Source organism: Physeter macrocephalus, chromosome 2 (genome assembly GCF_002837175.3).
Source record: "Physeter macrocephalus isolate SW-GA chromosome 2, ASM283717v5, whole genome shotgun sequence".
Lineage (NCBI taxonomy): Eukaryota > Metazoa > Chordata > Mammalia > Artiodactyla > Physeteridae > Physeter > Physeter macrocephalus.
The window spans coordinates 65,578,576-65,590,726 of NC_041215.1; the positions used below are offsets into that span (position 1 = coordinate 65,578,576).

The 12,151-nt window shown below is 32.2% G+C and overlaps 1 protein-coding gene across 1 annotated transcript in view; it reads right to left on the reverse strand.

The window, feature by feature from the left end:
- BAZ2B (bromodomain adjacent to zinc finger domain 2B) overlaps positions 1–12,151 on the reverse strand; it is a 306,538-nt gene that overhangs the window by 95,004 nt on the left and 199,383 nt on the right. Inside the window, exons 7-12 of the mRNA XM_055088045.1 lie at positions 10,973–11,176; positions 10,259–10,654; positions 5,298–5,904; positions 3,368–3,661; positions 2,142–2,202; positions 1,254–1,362 (exon numbers count right to left, since the gene is read on the reverse strand). Coding sequence (XP_054944020.1) covers positions 1,254–1,362; positions 2,142–2,202; positions 3,368–3,661; positions 5,298–5,904; positions 10,259–10,654; positions 10,973–11,176 — 1,671 coding nt within the window. The remainder of the gene's footprint in view (positions 1–1,253; positions 1,363–2,141; positions 2,203–3,367; positions 3,662–5,297; positions 5,905–10,258; positions 10,655–10,972; positions 11,177–12,151) is intronic.

A 12,151-nucleotide genomic window follows, 5' to 3' on the forward strand; every position in this document is an offset into this window, starting at 1 on the left:
AAGTAAAATTATGATTGTCTCTATTCTGCAGATAAAGAAACTGAAGAAAAAGTGGGCATTATTTTGTTGTTTGAAATCACAAAACTATTTCATGGGTTAACAAGAATCTAGGTCTCCTTAGTCCATAGCTATGACCTCTTTCAATGGCGCTAATAAAGTTAAAGGGAATAAAATGCATATGTAGCTGAATCTAAGTAAGGAACAAAGGCAAACCATTAAAGGACACATATAGGAAACAAGGTTTCAGTGGTAAGTTCTTTGTGCTGATTGGTGAGGTTGTGTACTTAATCCTCAAGCTCAAAGGGAGCTGTGGTCATAATTTCAGAAATGTGTATAATTATTTAAAAATTCAATTTCTGCAAAAAGCAGAAATTTCACTCATTTAATATTATGGAATTCCCCCTACCCCCATCAAAAATTATCAAACTTGTGACAATGAATCATGTAGTATGGCATAATCAAATGGACAAGATCCTTCCAAAAACGAAGGCATATTTATCCTCTCTTGGACTGACTTATAACAACATGTTTTTTCCTATTCAAATTAATTTTCAAAAAACTGTTTACCTTTCAGGGAATTAAGGTTTTCCTATATTTCTCATGAACATACAGATACTTTTATACCTGTATAAACTATAAAATTAATGACAGAACTAACAAACAGGAAAAAGTTTACTTAAGAAATTTGAAAAAAATGTCAAAGCTCCTTGTTACTGAAATATAGTAAATTGAGGTCTTGTGAGTGTTTACCACAAAGTTATATGTATAGCTACACGAATTAACTAACAAAAGGCAATGCTCCAGAGTGTAGTGAAATTTACTTCATTTAGGTTATGTTACTACTTTTTGGTTCAAAGACTGTACTTTTTAAAAAGTGGATACCTGCGGTCCATCTCTGGCTTCATAGAAGTCACCCACTCTTATTTTTGCACTGAAGCTGAAATTGTCCCTTGAGATATCCATTATTCCATTTCTGCTGAGATACTGAAAAAATCACATATTTTTCCACTTCAGGTTTTAATAATTACAACCCAGCTCTGATGTATAGCTATCTTCAGGACACTACTGTTTTGCATATTCTATCAAGGGGCTATGGATTTACAGGAGATCAATTTAGGTTAAGCACATTCATTAGTCCCATACAAGAGAATATTTTGTATCAAGGAACTTTATCTGAGAAAGGAGTGTACCTTTTTTTCCATTAGCATGCTTAATAGGCACCAAATGTGTGTTATTTGGTGAAAAGTATGTACCTTTATTACTTCAGGGTACTGCCTAAGTTTCTTTCCACATGGAGCATAATATGCTACTTCTCCTTGAAGGCGCCCTCCAAAGTTTCTTATTCTTGTCTCTCTCTGCCAGCTACACATAATAGAAATGAGGGTTATCACGTACATAATTTTAAGAAAGCTTTTAAAAATAAAAATTTTAAAAAGTTTAAGAACACATCCTCTTTAGAAAACATGAAAAATACAAAGAAAACAAATATAAACAGCCAGTCATGCAATTCAGATACATTTACTATTAAAATAATTTAGATATTTTTGCTAAGTAATTCAACTAAAAATTAATCAAAGGCTCAATTTACAAATATTAAACTCCATTAAATTTTTAAGAGATCATACTGGCATTACGTTGGGTATTCGGACATGTTCAGTAACATGTGTCAATGTGTACTGATTTTTTACACCTGAAAAGCTTTAAATGAGAATACAGTAAACCTGGCTCTCTGCTCTTTGGGGATCATGAGAATTCTCAGTTCCTATTCAACCATTTTAGCCAAACTCTGCTCAAGTCCCTCAGTTTCGCCCACAGTGGCTTTCACCTTCCTTTAAATCTATCTTCACAAAAACCTCTGACACTCTTAACTGTGTCTCTGCTCTTTGCCAAATGATTTGCTCTTGTGATTTTTTCAGTCATATTCCCACCTGGATGCATATGTTCCCATCTGTCATACCTAAACCCAGAAATTAGTCTTAATTTTTTTCTGGTATATCAACTTCAGATATATCAGCTTTGCTCCTCTGCTCTAACAAATACTAAGCAGTATATTCACTTCTCTTATTAATAGTAGAGAATGAGAAATCAAACATGCCTAAATATGTGGGGGGAAGTATAAAGATATATCTTATTTTGCATACCCATATTCCAAAGGGATACGCAGCTCCCGTTCATCTGTTACTCTTCTTCTTTTGGAAGTGCCTTCAAGAAAATTCAACCAGTTAACATAAAAGATTAGTTTACATACACGAAAAATTTTTGATAGTTTTGAAACTTTTCTTTGAATAATATATCTTAATGACTTGAATTATTTAGTGTATTTCTGCAACTTGTGCATTATTTTTAGATTCTTTTCAACAAAACACATTGTGTTTTTCTTTTTTCTTTGGTCTGCATGACAGAATAACTAGTATTTCTCTCTAATGAAAAGACAATGCAAGGTAAAAATATACAGCTTTCCCGTCATTTTGTTATTAATGAAATGGCTAAAGAAGTAGGAGGAAAATAGCAGACAGAGGTTTCGGAAAACTATGTACAGTTGTTTTCTTTGAAAATATGAGTTTTAAGATGCTGAAAAATTTCAACATCTGCATCATACATTTTAAAATAATATAACTTCTATAGCCATATGAATCTACAGTAAAAAACACTTTTAATTAATCTAGAGTACAAAGAATAGGATTATGATTATGTGGAAACATTTTCATAGATAATGATCAAGCTTCACCAATGACAATGCACACATCTTATATTAGTAGGATATCATATTGGTTTGTGGCAAATGAAAACAAAACTAGAAAATTTCAAGAAAACAGTGAAATATGTAAAACAATATAATATTTTACTATACACATCTATATTTTCTTAGCTACTGAATGAGAATAGAGATTTGGGAGTATTAATGTAAAACCTTTTAATGAAGACCTCTGAAAGTTTATAAAAGGTCAAATAGAAAAAAAAGATATGGCATGTTAAAGGAATGCTAATGCTAACTCACTAATACAAATGACATTGGCTATGTGTTGGGCAGATATGCAATTGTACCTTAAGTAACCAAGTGAGCTCATTTTTATAAATTACAAAAAAGTCCACTGTCAAACTCCAAATTCTAGAAGCATAAACTGAACACAAAAACAGGAAAGTATGCAAACTCAAAAGCTGCCATCAATCAGGTTCTTAAATTGGAAGCACAGAAAATAAAAATGGAAATGAGTCATATCCTTTGAAAATACAAGCTGACCTTTCTTAGCCAACCTAAAATCTAGCCCTTGATTCCAATGAGATCATCCCCAGAACACTGTATAAATAAGAATTCTTGTTATGGTTTGACTTCTACTTCACAATAATAAAAATAAAGTGTAGGTACCAGAGTGTGGACTTGAAGTAAGTGTGGAAGAAGGTGTGCCAAGGAAAGCAGGTGACTGGGATTCAGAACATAAGGCAGCAGGAGCAGAGCCTGGGGCTTTTGCTATGTGGAGGTTACGAGGTGTTGAGTGAGCTGTGAGACTGATGGAAGGGCTTTTGACAGAGGAAGTTGTTTTATTCAGTTTCATTGAAGTTTTCTCTCCTTCAGTATCACTATCTGATTCATCTTGGTCTTTATCATCATCATCCTCCTCTTCTGATCCTTCTGTATCTGATTCTGAATTACTATCTGATTCTGGGAAGTAAAAGAAGCATTTGTATATTATAACTAGATAATCACCAACAGTTTGCAGTTTGTATCTAAATGGAATAGTTCAGGAATCAGCATCTGTGACTGAGAACTCAAGTGAGCAACTCTTCTGAAGAGTAAATGTAAAAATTACTATCTTAAAAGCTACTTGAGTACAATGTATGCAGGCCATAAATCCTCAAAATTCTTTGTTAAAAGTAACTGTTTTACTCAAACCATAAAACAGTTCTTCTCACATGACAGTATTCACATGATGAGTTTTTGCTTAGTGGTTTCAAAAGCACTTTTAATAAAGAAGCCAAAGTATAGAGGAAACAGAATTGATTATTTAAATTAATAGATTCTAGTAGCTTAAGAAGTATACTAGGTTCAGTATGAGGAAGAGAACTCTGGAACTATTATTATCCTTTCTTCTGGGCTTTGAGGCCAAAGAAAACAATTTTTGCAGGGAGATGCTTGGCTTTGGGGGTTACAGTTATTCTATTTAGCTGCAAGATTTCATCAAGCTTCTCAGGCTTTACAAAAGACTAGGATTACAGAAATAACTGTGGGGAATAATTTAATGATTTAATAATTTAAGTTCATGCCAGCAATGCAGTCCTATAAATGCATCCATTCTTACAGATAAGTAAAATCTATTTCTGGATTAAACTTGATAACACAGGACTAATACTTGGACTGTATCTTAATCGGTCCCAGAAAACAGCTTCTGTGGAATTGTTTTTGTGTAGTACTAGCTGTCTACACTGAAGTTCACTATAAAAATTATCTTTGAAAGTTATTAATATTGATATCCATTATCTATCATGCAAAGTTGTGTTTATGGGAACCCTAGGAAAAATATTATCAGGAAAAGCTGTTCTTACCCTGAGCAAGTAGGTTGTTTTTACCTTATAGACACTTTTAAAATTGTATAATTGACTATATTTTCCTCTTCATATTGGTAGATAGAAAATTTACAATTGGATTTGTGGTTGACTAGGAACAAATCCAAAAACTTTCATAATATGTATTTCATCTTTGCATTTAAATTTTAAGCTATCTTATGTTTTGTGTTTTCAACCTTCTGTGGAACAAGAAGGAGAGTTAAGAGGAAATAAAACAAAAAGAAATTAAAAAGAAAACTAGAAAGTAAATCAAAATAAAATCAGGGGGTACTCTATATATGTTATTAAATACATTCTGTGTTGCTAACAAATATTCATAGGGATATAGGTTTTTGGTATTTTCTGAATGACTGTGACTACAATTTACCTTTATTCAAAATATCTAGTGACACAATATAACAAGCAGCAGAAGAGATGAAAAAGAAAGGACAAATGAGTGGTCATGAATTAAATGAAAATTAAGCAAGTTCCTGAATTTCTTAATTCATGAATTATTTATATTCAATTTAAAGTTATTTGTTTAATGTTAAATGAATAACAGAGCTGAGAACTTAATTTAGGATTTCCAACTTCAATTATTCCTGTATTTTCCCACTCATTATAGAAAGGCGCATAGCTGTGTGAAACACAGTGAGTGACAATGATTTTCAGTCTGTGAATTAAGAACCTCTTTAAAATGTTTTGGTTCATATAGCATTTAGAGAAATACTTTAAACTTAAAAATAGAAAATAACCTGATTGGCTGTCATCAGATTCATCATCTTCCTCATCTTCCTCATCTTCTTCCTCATCATCTTCCTCTTCATCCTCATTTGAATCTTCAGAATCTTTGCTACTAGGAATGTCTGAATCTGTTCCTCTGAACTGTTCCACTAAAGATTTTACAGGATGAGAGTGATGCTGTGTTTTTACTGTGTTCACATTATTGCTAACTGCTTTTTCCTTCCCTTGACTATGCAGTATGGGAGAGGCAGAGGGCATGACAGCTGTCTGATTGCCAGGGGTTCTTCTCCCACTTGTACTCAGATTTACAGGTGAGGAAAAAGGGGTGCTACTTGAAGTAGCAATGTTTTCATTAATCTTACTCTGCATTTTAGTTTTGGTAGTAAGTGCCAGAGGAGCTTCTTGAATGACACTTTGAATAACTCCATTTGGTTGATGATTACCTAAAAGTGCATTTGTCAAGAAAGGATTAGGGTGGTTGTTTTCTAATGTTTGTTTTGGATGTGCTGGTGAACTAGAGGTTGCTTTTGGATTTGACAAAGCTGCAATAACCTTCTTCAGGCTCTTGGATGACTCCTGTTTCTTTAACTGAGCTGGGAATGTCTGTTTATATTGTTCCTGTTGAAACATAAGTTTAAAAAAACAAAACAATAATGTACCATAAGAACAAAAACTACATTTTTTTGCCTTCTGTATCTGACAACAGCTACTCATATACAAATTTAAATCATGATATACTAGTGCTATAAAAGTAGTGGCAATACTGACTAGCTGGTTCCTGAATCTTGCTAGACATAATATATTTAAAAATTCAATTAGTCTTTCTGCTTCAAAACATGTTTCCTGACTGCCCACCTCTTATTACTATAGCTCCTGTTTTTCTCAATAACCCAAACTTGAAACTCTCAAAACATCTTTTACTTTCCTTTTTTCCAAGTCAGCCATATTACTATGTGGTTTGGATTCTCTCATTGAAATATTGCTCAAATTTAAGCTATACTATCACTTCTTCCTAACCAACTCTCAATATATGCTATATGCCAATGCCAATTTTCTCGTCATATAAGCTGTATTTTATTATATTAGCTCTTTGGTGAAAACCTTTAGTGTCTCTTCCATATCATTGCCAACTTTATAAACCCTAAACAGTTAAATCTGATCCTCAAGTTACTTTTTACTACCTTTGTTGTCCAAGTGGACTATTTGCCATGCCCTGTGCATGTCATACTTTCACCACCTCCACATTTTGCTATCACCATTTTCTTTGCATGAAATATCTTCCTCTAATAAGTTTCAAGCAGATGAAATCCTGTTCATTATTCAAAATCCAACCCAAGAAGCTTTCCATTTTTGTCCCAGCCCAAAGCACTCATTGCCTCTATTGTTGAGCTCCTTTACACCCCCTTTTATTGTATCCTGTATTACCTACAGTAATCATGATTTGAGGTTAGTGGGAAGGCTGGCTCAACATTCTGTGGGATATACTTTTGAGTGCCTTCAGCACATTAGCATTGGAAAGAGTTTAGAAAATAGTTTAGAAAATTTATACTTTTCTTGGGAAAAATTATTTTGTAAAGCATTAAGCCATAAAATATACATATGTAAATAAGAAACAAAAAATTATTTGGCTATCAGAATCTTCATGAAAAGAATAACATCATATGAATTTCATTAAATTCGTATAATTAAAATATAAAAAAACAAACTGAAGTAGGATGATTAAAATATCAAGTTGATAGAAATAGAGTTGAATTTTGAAAGGTAAAATTCTGTAATGAAAATGGTTGTCTTGAAATTAAAATCAGCAGTAGTGTCAGCATTGGACCCGGGCTGTTAACACTCAAGTCAGCAAAGCCTTGTGGTGGGTTATTTCACAAGTATAAATGCAGATGGAATGCCATATAGAATGACTTATTAAATATTTTAAAGCACCAGTACTAATAAGCAGTAAGAAATTCCCATATAAACTTCTTTACCTTATTTAACTTATCCTCACTGTATTTGTTTAGAAAATTAAGTTAATACTTTGTAAACAAAGACTGTCACATAATATTTGTATTGATACATAAGGCAATGCCTCACAAAGAGAAACTGCTTAATTGGTATTTATTCAGTGAATAAAATATGGAATATTATACTACATAATTGTGTTTACCGTTTTACAAGAATTTTATAGCAAAATTTTTACATAAAATACTTTAATATAATTTTACTTAATATTTATATGAAACAAATATTTTATATTATATATATTATGAGTATACATATAATGTACTTATACTTCATATTTTATACATATACTGATTTAAATTTTTAGCAGAAAAATTTAGTGTATTTTCATTTCTTAGAACAAAATTTTGTCACATAATCATTTTGTATTCTTTTTTTAATAGGTAGTAAACATTCTTTCCAAATACATAGGATCAAAAGAGTAATGAAAATAAAAACTTTCCCTTTAGTTTTAAATTTTATATTTTAATTTTCTAAAATTGTTTCTCACTCTATAACTCTGAAGAATCACTTCTCATATGCTGACATCTGAAGGTTTTTGAAAATAACCAACGATCACTGTATTTTATCCCAAGACTAGTATCAGTAACTTTTTTACAGCAAACATGTTATCTTTTTTGATATTGGGGGTGTACATAAAGTAGGAGGGGAGAAAAAAGAGACCTGTATAGCAGCAAATATCCTGCTACTTTAAGATATCCCCTTGGGTGACAGGAGTATGAGAAGAGAGAGGTTCGGAGCTTTGTCCTACCTCCAAGCTCTTGCTCCCCTAGTTCTTACCTGAGTCTCTGAAAGGCGATAAAAAATCCTCTAGGCAAAACTTGATAAAGATTTTTCACTCCTGGTCTTTATATACGATTAATGTATATTGATTTAAATTAAATGTCTACAGTATAAGGGTATGAAAGGATCCAATGATTAAATAACACTGAAGAAAATCATAGACTAGTGTGGGAGCCAGATACATAGCAGGAAGCATGAAACAATTGAGACTATCATAAGAAATCAAGCAAAATTCTATGTTAGACTGTTGCATAAAGAAAGAGAACTGATGAAAGAGAAATATTTCTAAAAATACCCTTTAACTCAATAGTAGATACCAATAAAATGTAGATAAAGTCATTGAGAGTTGAGTCTACTGTGAATGCCCATTCACATAAAATATTTCCCGTTAACAACCATTATCATTTCAGAAACACCAAATTATTTCATCTTAATCATGGGCTTTGAAATCAGAATGATCTTGGTTTAAAAACCTGCCTGCTCTTAACTTGTTATATGATGTTGAAAAGTGACTTAACCTCTCTGAGCCTTAGTTTCTTTACCTCACACAATTTTGTAAGGATTACATAAGATCATATGTGTAGAAAGCCTAGCTTGGCTACATTTAAATAAGCAAGTGTTTAATAAATGACTTTCTAATAGGCAGTCATATGAAAATCTTTAAATAAGAATTTAAGAAACTCTTTGAAAAAATTAAGAAAACTTTCATAATGCAAGTAACTTGATATGGCTCTGTAAATTCATTTATCTTAAAGTGGAATATATATTAATGAAAAATTAAAATAACCCAATGTGATTTTTAATTTGCTTAATTTCTCAAGGAGAGTCAATAATGTGATGCCAATAACAATAACTCCTTATGATTGACCCATGCATTACAAGTTCTCATATGTGTGATATTATGATACCACTGGTCATTCCATTTAGATCAGTGGTTCTCAAATTTGGCTGCACATTTGAGTCACTTGGGAGGCTTTTTAGACATGTAAATACCTCACTCTCAACACAAGAGATCCTGATTTTAAACTGTTCTTTGGTGGTTAGTTCATTTTTAAAGTTTCCCAGGTGATTCTAATGTACACTTAGTCTTGAGAACTACTCATTTAGCTTCTCAAAAGAGCCTGATTTGCTCAAGTCATTTTTCTTTGACCTTGTTCTGAAATTCTTCACTGTAAAATAAAAGTCAATGGACAAGGACATTGCGACTTTCTTGAGAAAGAAAGGCAGCATACCACAGTGATTAAGAACAAGGATTCTAGTACCACACTGCCTAGGTTTGAATTCTAGCTCCATCACCAACTAGCAGTGTGATCTTATGTAAGTCTTACGAATCTCAATTTGATCATCTGAAAATGGACATAATATTATTAGTGGCACTTACAGATGTTAGTATCCAATGAGTAAACGCATGTTCAGCACTTAAAACCATGAATGGCTGGCAAAACAGTAAGTGCTCTACAGGTTTTTTCCAATGATTAGGATGCCTACTGATAATTTGTATAACCAAAAGACAGAAGACTGTGTTCAAAAATAATATTTTTTCCCTAGTCTGGGTGAGTTCTAGAATAAAAAGCACTGGTCATTTAATTACTAGAATTCTTCTGGACATATGACTGTAGACTATATAATATTATAATATAAAACTAACAGCAAGAAAATAAAGATAAAAAAAATTCTCTGATGAGAGTGGTTCTGGTGTTTATAGAAGTAACATTACTAAAAATATTTTGTATTTTATATAATTAATTAAGAATGGTAAAGGAAAAGCATTCTTTATAAAGGATTTTTATACTTAAAATTGACAAATTATAGGACTACAGAGGTAAATGACTCAAGAGTTCATTTCTTTAAAAAAGAATATACTAATATTAGAAAAAAAAGGATTGATTTTAAACAAAAGTAATTGTAAAGTATGTCCAATACAAACATATTTCTCCCCTTACTGCTAAATCATTAAACCTGGGGAAAAAGGGACAAGACTGTGTTGCCAAAAATACATTCAACAGGTGTGTATGTAAATATAAAATCAGAGAAATTTAGTTTTCTGATGTGCATATTCTATTCCTGGTGACTAAGAAAGTATAACAATAAGAGTAGAATTCAGTTTAAACTTGTATAAGACTATATAAAAGCTGTTTTTATAATAGTAAAATTCTTCTATAAATAATTTTTAACTCACCCGTTTGGAACGCAATTCACTGGTCAAAGGACTAGATTCTTCAGAGGTATTTTTATTCCCTGCTTTAAGTACATCAGGAGAAGGAACTATGAGTTTCATGTAAATTTCCTTTTTGGCTTGATTTACCAAAGATAAAGGTTTCACATTGGACACCAATCCCGTAGACTGTATTACACTTGTGTGTTTGTTCACAGATTCCTCCTTTGCCTGAGAGCTTTGGAAAATAAATGGAAGCTGCTGTGACAAAACCTGAGGCTGCTTCTGCTGGGATTGGAATGATGAGTGAGTCTGGGATTCAGACACAAGAGGTAATGGCTGGTGTATTCTTTTTTCCTGGGCTTTTTCAGTTGCCTTCTGTCCTTCTGCTTTTGGGTCTGAAACACCATGTAATAGCACCTGTAAATACAAATTAAAAGGCAACTTCTTAACATCTATTAAACCAAAGAGCATCAAGCAGTAAAACATGGAGGAAAAAACGGGTACTTAAAAAAGTGTTCCTAATGACTTACGATAGATATATAAAACTCACTTAAAAATACACAAAATGTTCCTTTACAAATGTTTCACCACCTCCTTCTTTTTTCTTATGCCAAAGGAAGAACTAAAGGCAATGATTAACTTTAAACTTTATAGACTTTGAGAGTTAAGATAAGACAGTTAATTCCTAAATATGAATAATGTGTAGATATTGCCAATGAAATGATTTGTACCTACCTGGTTGTTACTTTTATGTTGTGCTTCACTCTCTGAATCAGAATCATCATCTTCACTTTCTTCAATACTTTGATCTTCTTCTTCTTCATCTTCCTCTAGATCATCTGAATCACTACTACTAATGCCTTCACTTGATGTGTCTGATGATGTGCCTGAATCACTATCACTGTTGCTAGAACTTTCCATAGCTTTCTTCCTTGGTTTCTGGATAAAGACAAAATTTTTAACAAGACTTCTATTTTTGGAAAAAATTCAAGTTTCAGTAAGAGGTATGCTCTTTTAATTTTTAAATGATACTTTCAATCTCAAAACATTTTTCTAAAATGTCATTTTAGAAAAAAGTAAAAAGTCACATGTTTTAAGGGTATTTATTCAACCAACTGATCAAATTAACTTATCTGACAGGAATTCTCCAGTAAAAAGTATAAACTGTCAATATGCTATACAATATTCTGTATAGAATATTGAAAACATCAATATAGTGTGTATATATGTACATATGTATACATATATGCACACTCATATGACTGCCATGCTTCAAAATGTAGGACAGATTAAAAAGAGCAATTTATGATAAGGGTTACATACACTGATGTTCTACATTTAGCTTTTAGTCTTCTTTCTTTGTGCAAATAGTGAGTCAGTAGCCAAACACACCTTTCTAGGTGCTGGACTCCAGTGAAGTCTAAGATGAGTCTCTGCCTTCAAGAAACTTACATTCTAGTGGTGGTGGTGGTGGTGGACTAGACAGAGATTAATTTCAAAGCAAATAATCCCATAGAGTAAAAAGTACTGGAGAGAAGATAAAATAGGTAGAAAAAGGCTTAAGGGGCTGCTTTAATTAGGGTCAAGGAATTTAAGTTTTTTAATATTTCTGCATCAAAAAGATAGAAAAATATGATAAAGAAGGAGATTAATTTCTGGAACACTTAAAATCCTATAGGACAATAAAAATCCAAAGCTGGAAAGGGACATTTGGCCGCATAAAAGGAAAGTTGTGTGTTTAAAGGACAGACAATGGTAGTGGATAAAAAGATGAAAAATAATGAGATGAATTATAACTAATAACTATATAACAATGAAAAAGTTAAAATTCTGCCAATAGGAAGACTAAAAAGGAGAAATGTCAAAACGACAGAGCAACAAGATTGAGTACAATCCAAAGTTACTTAGGAACAT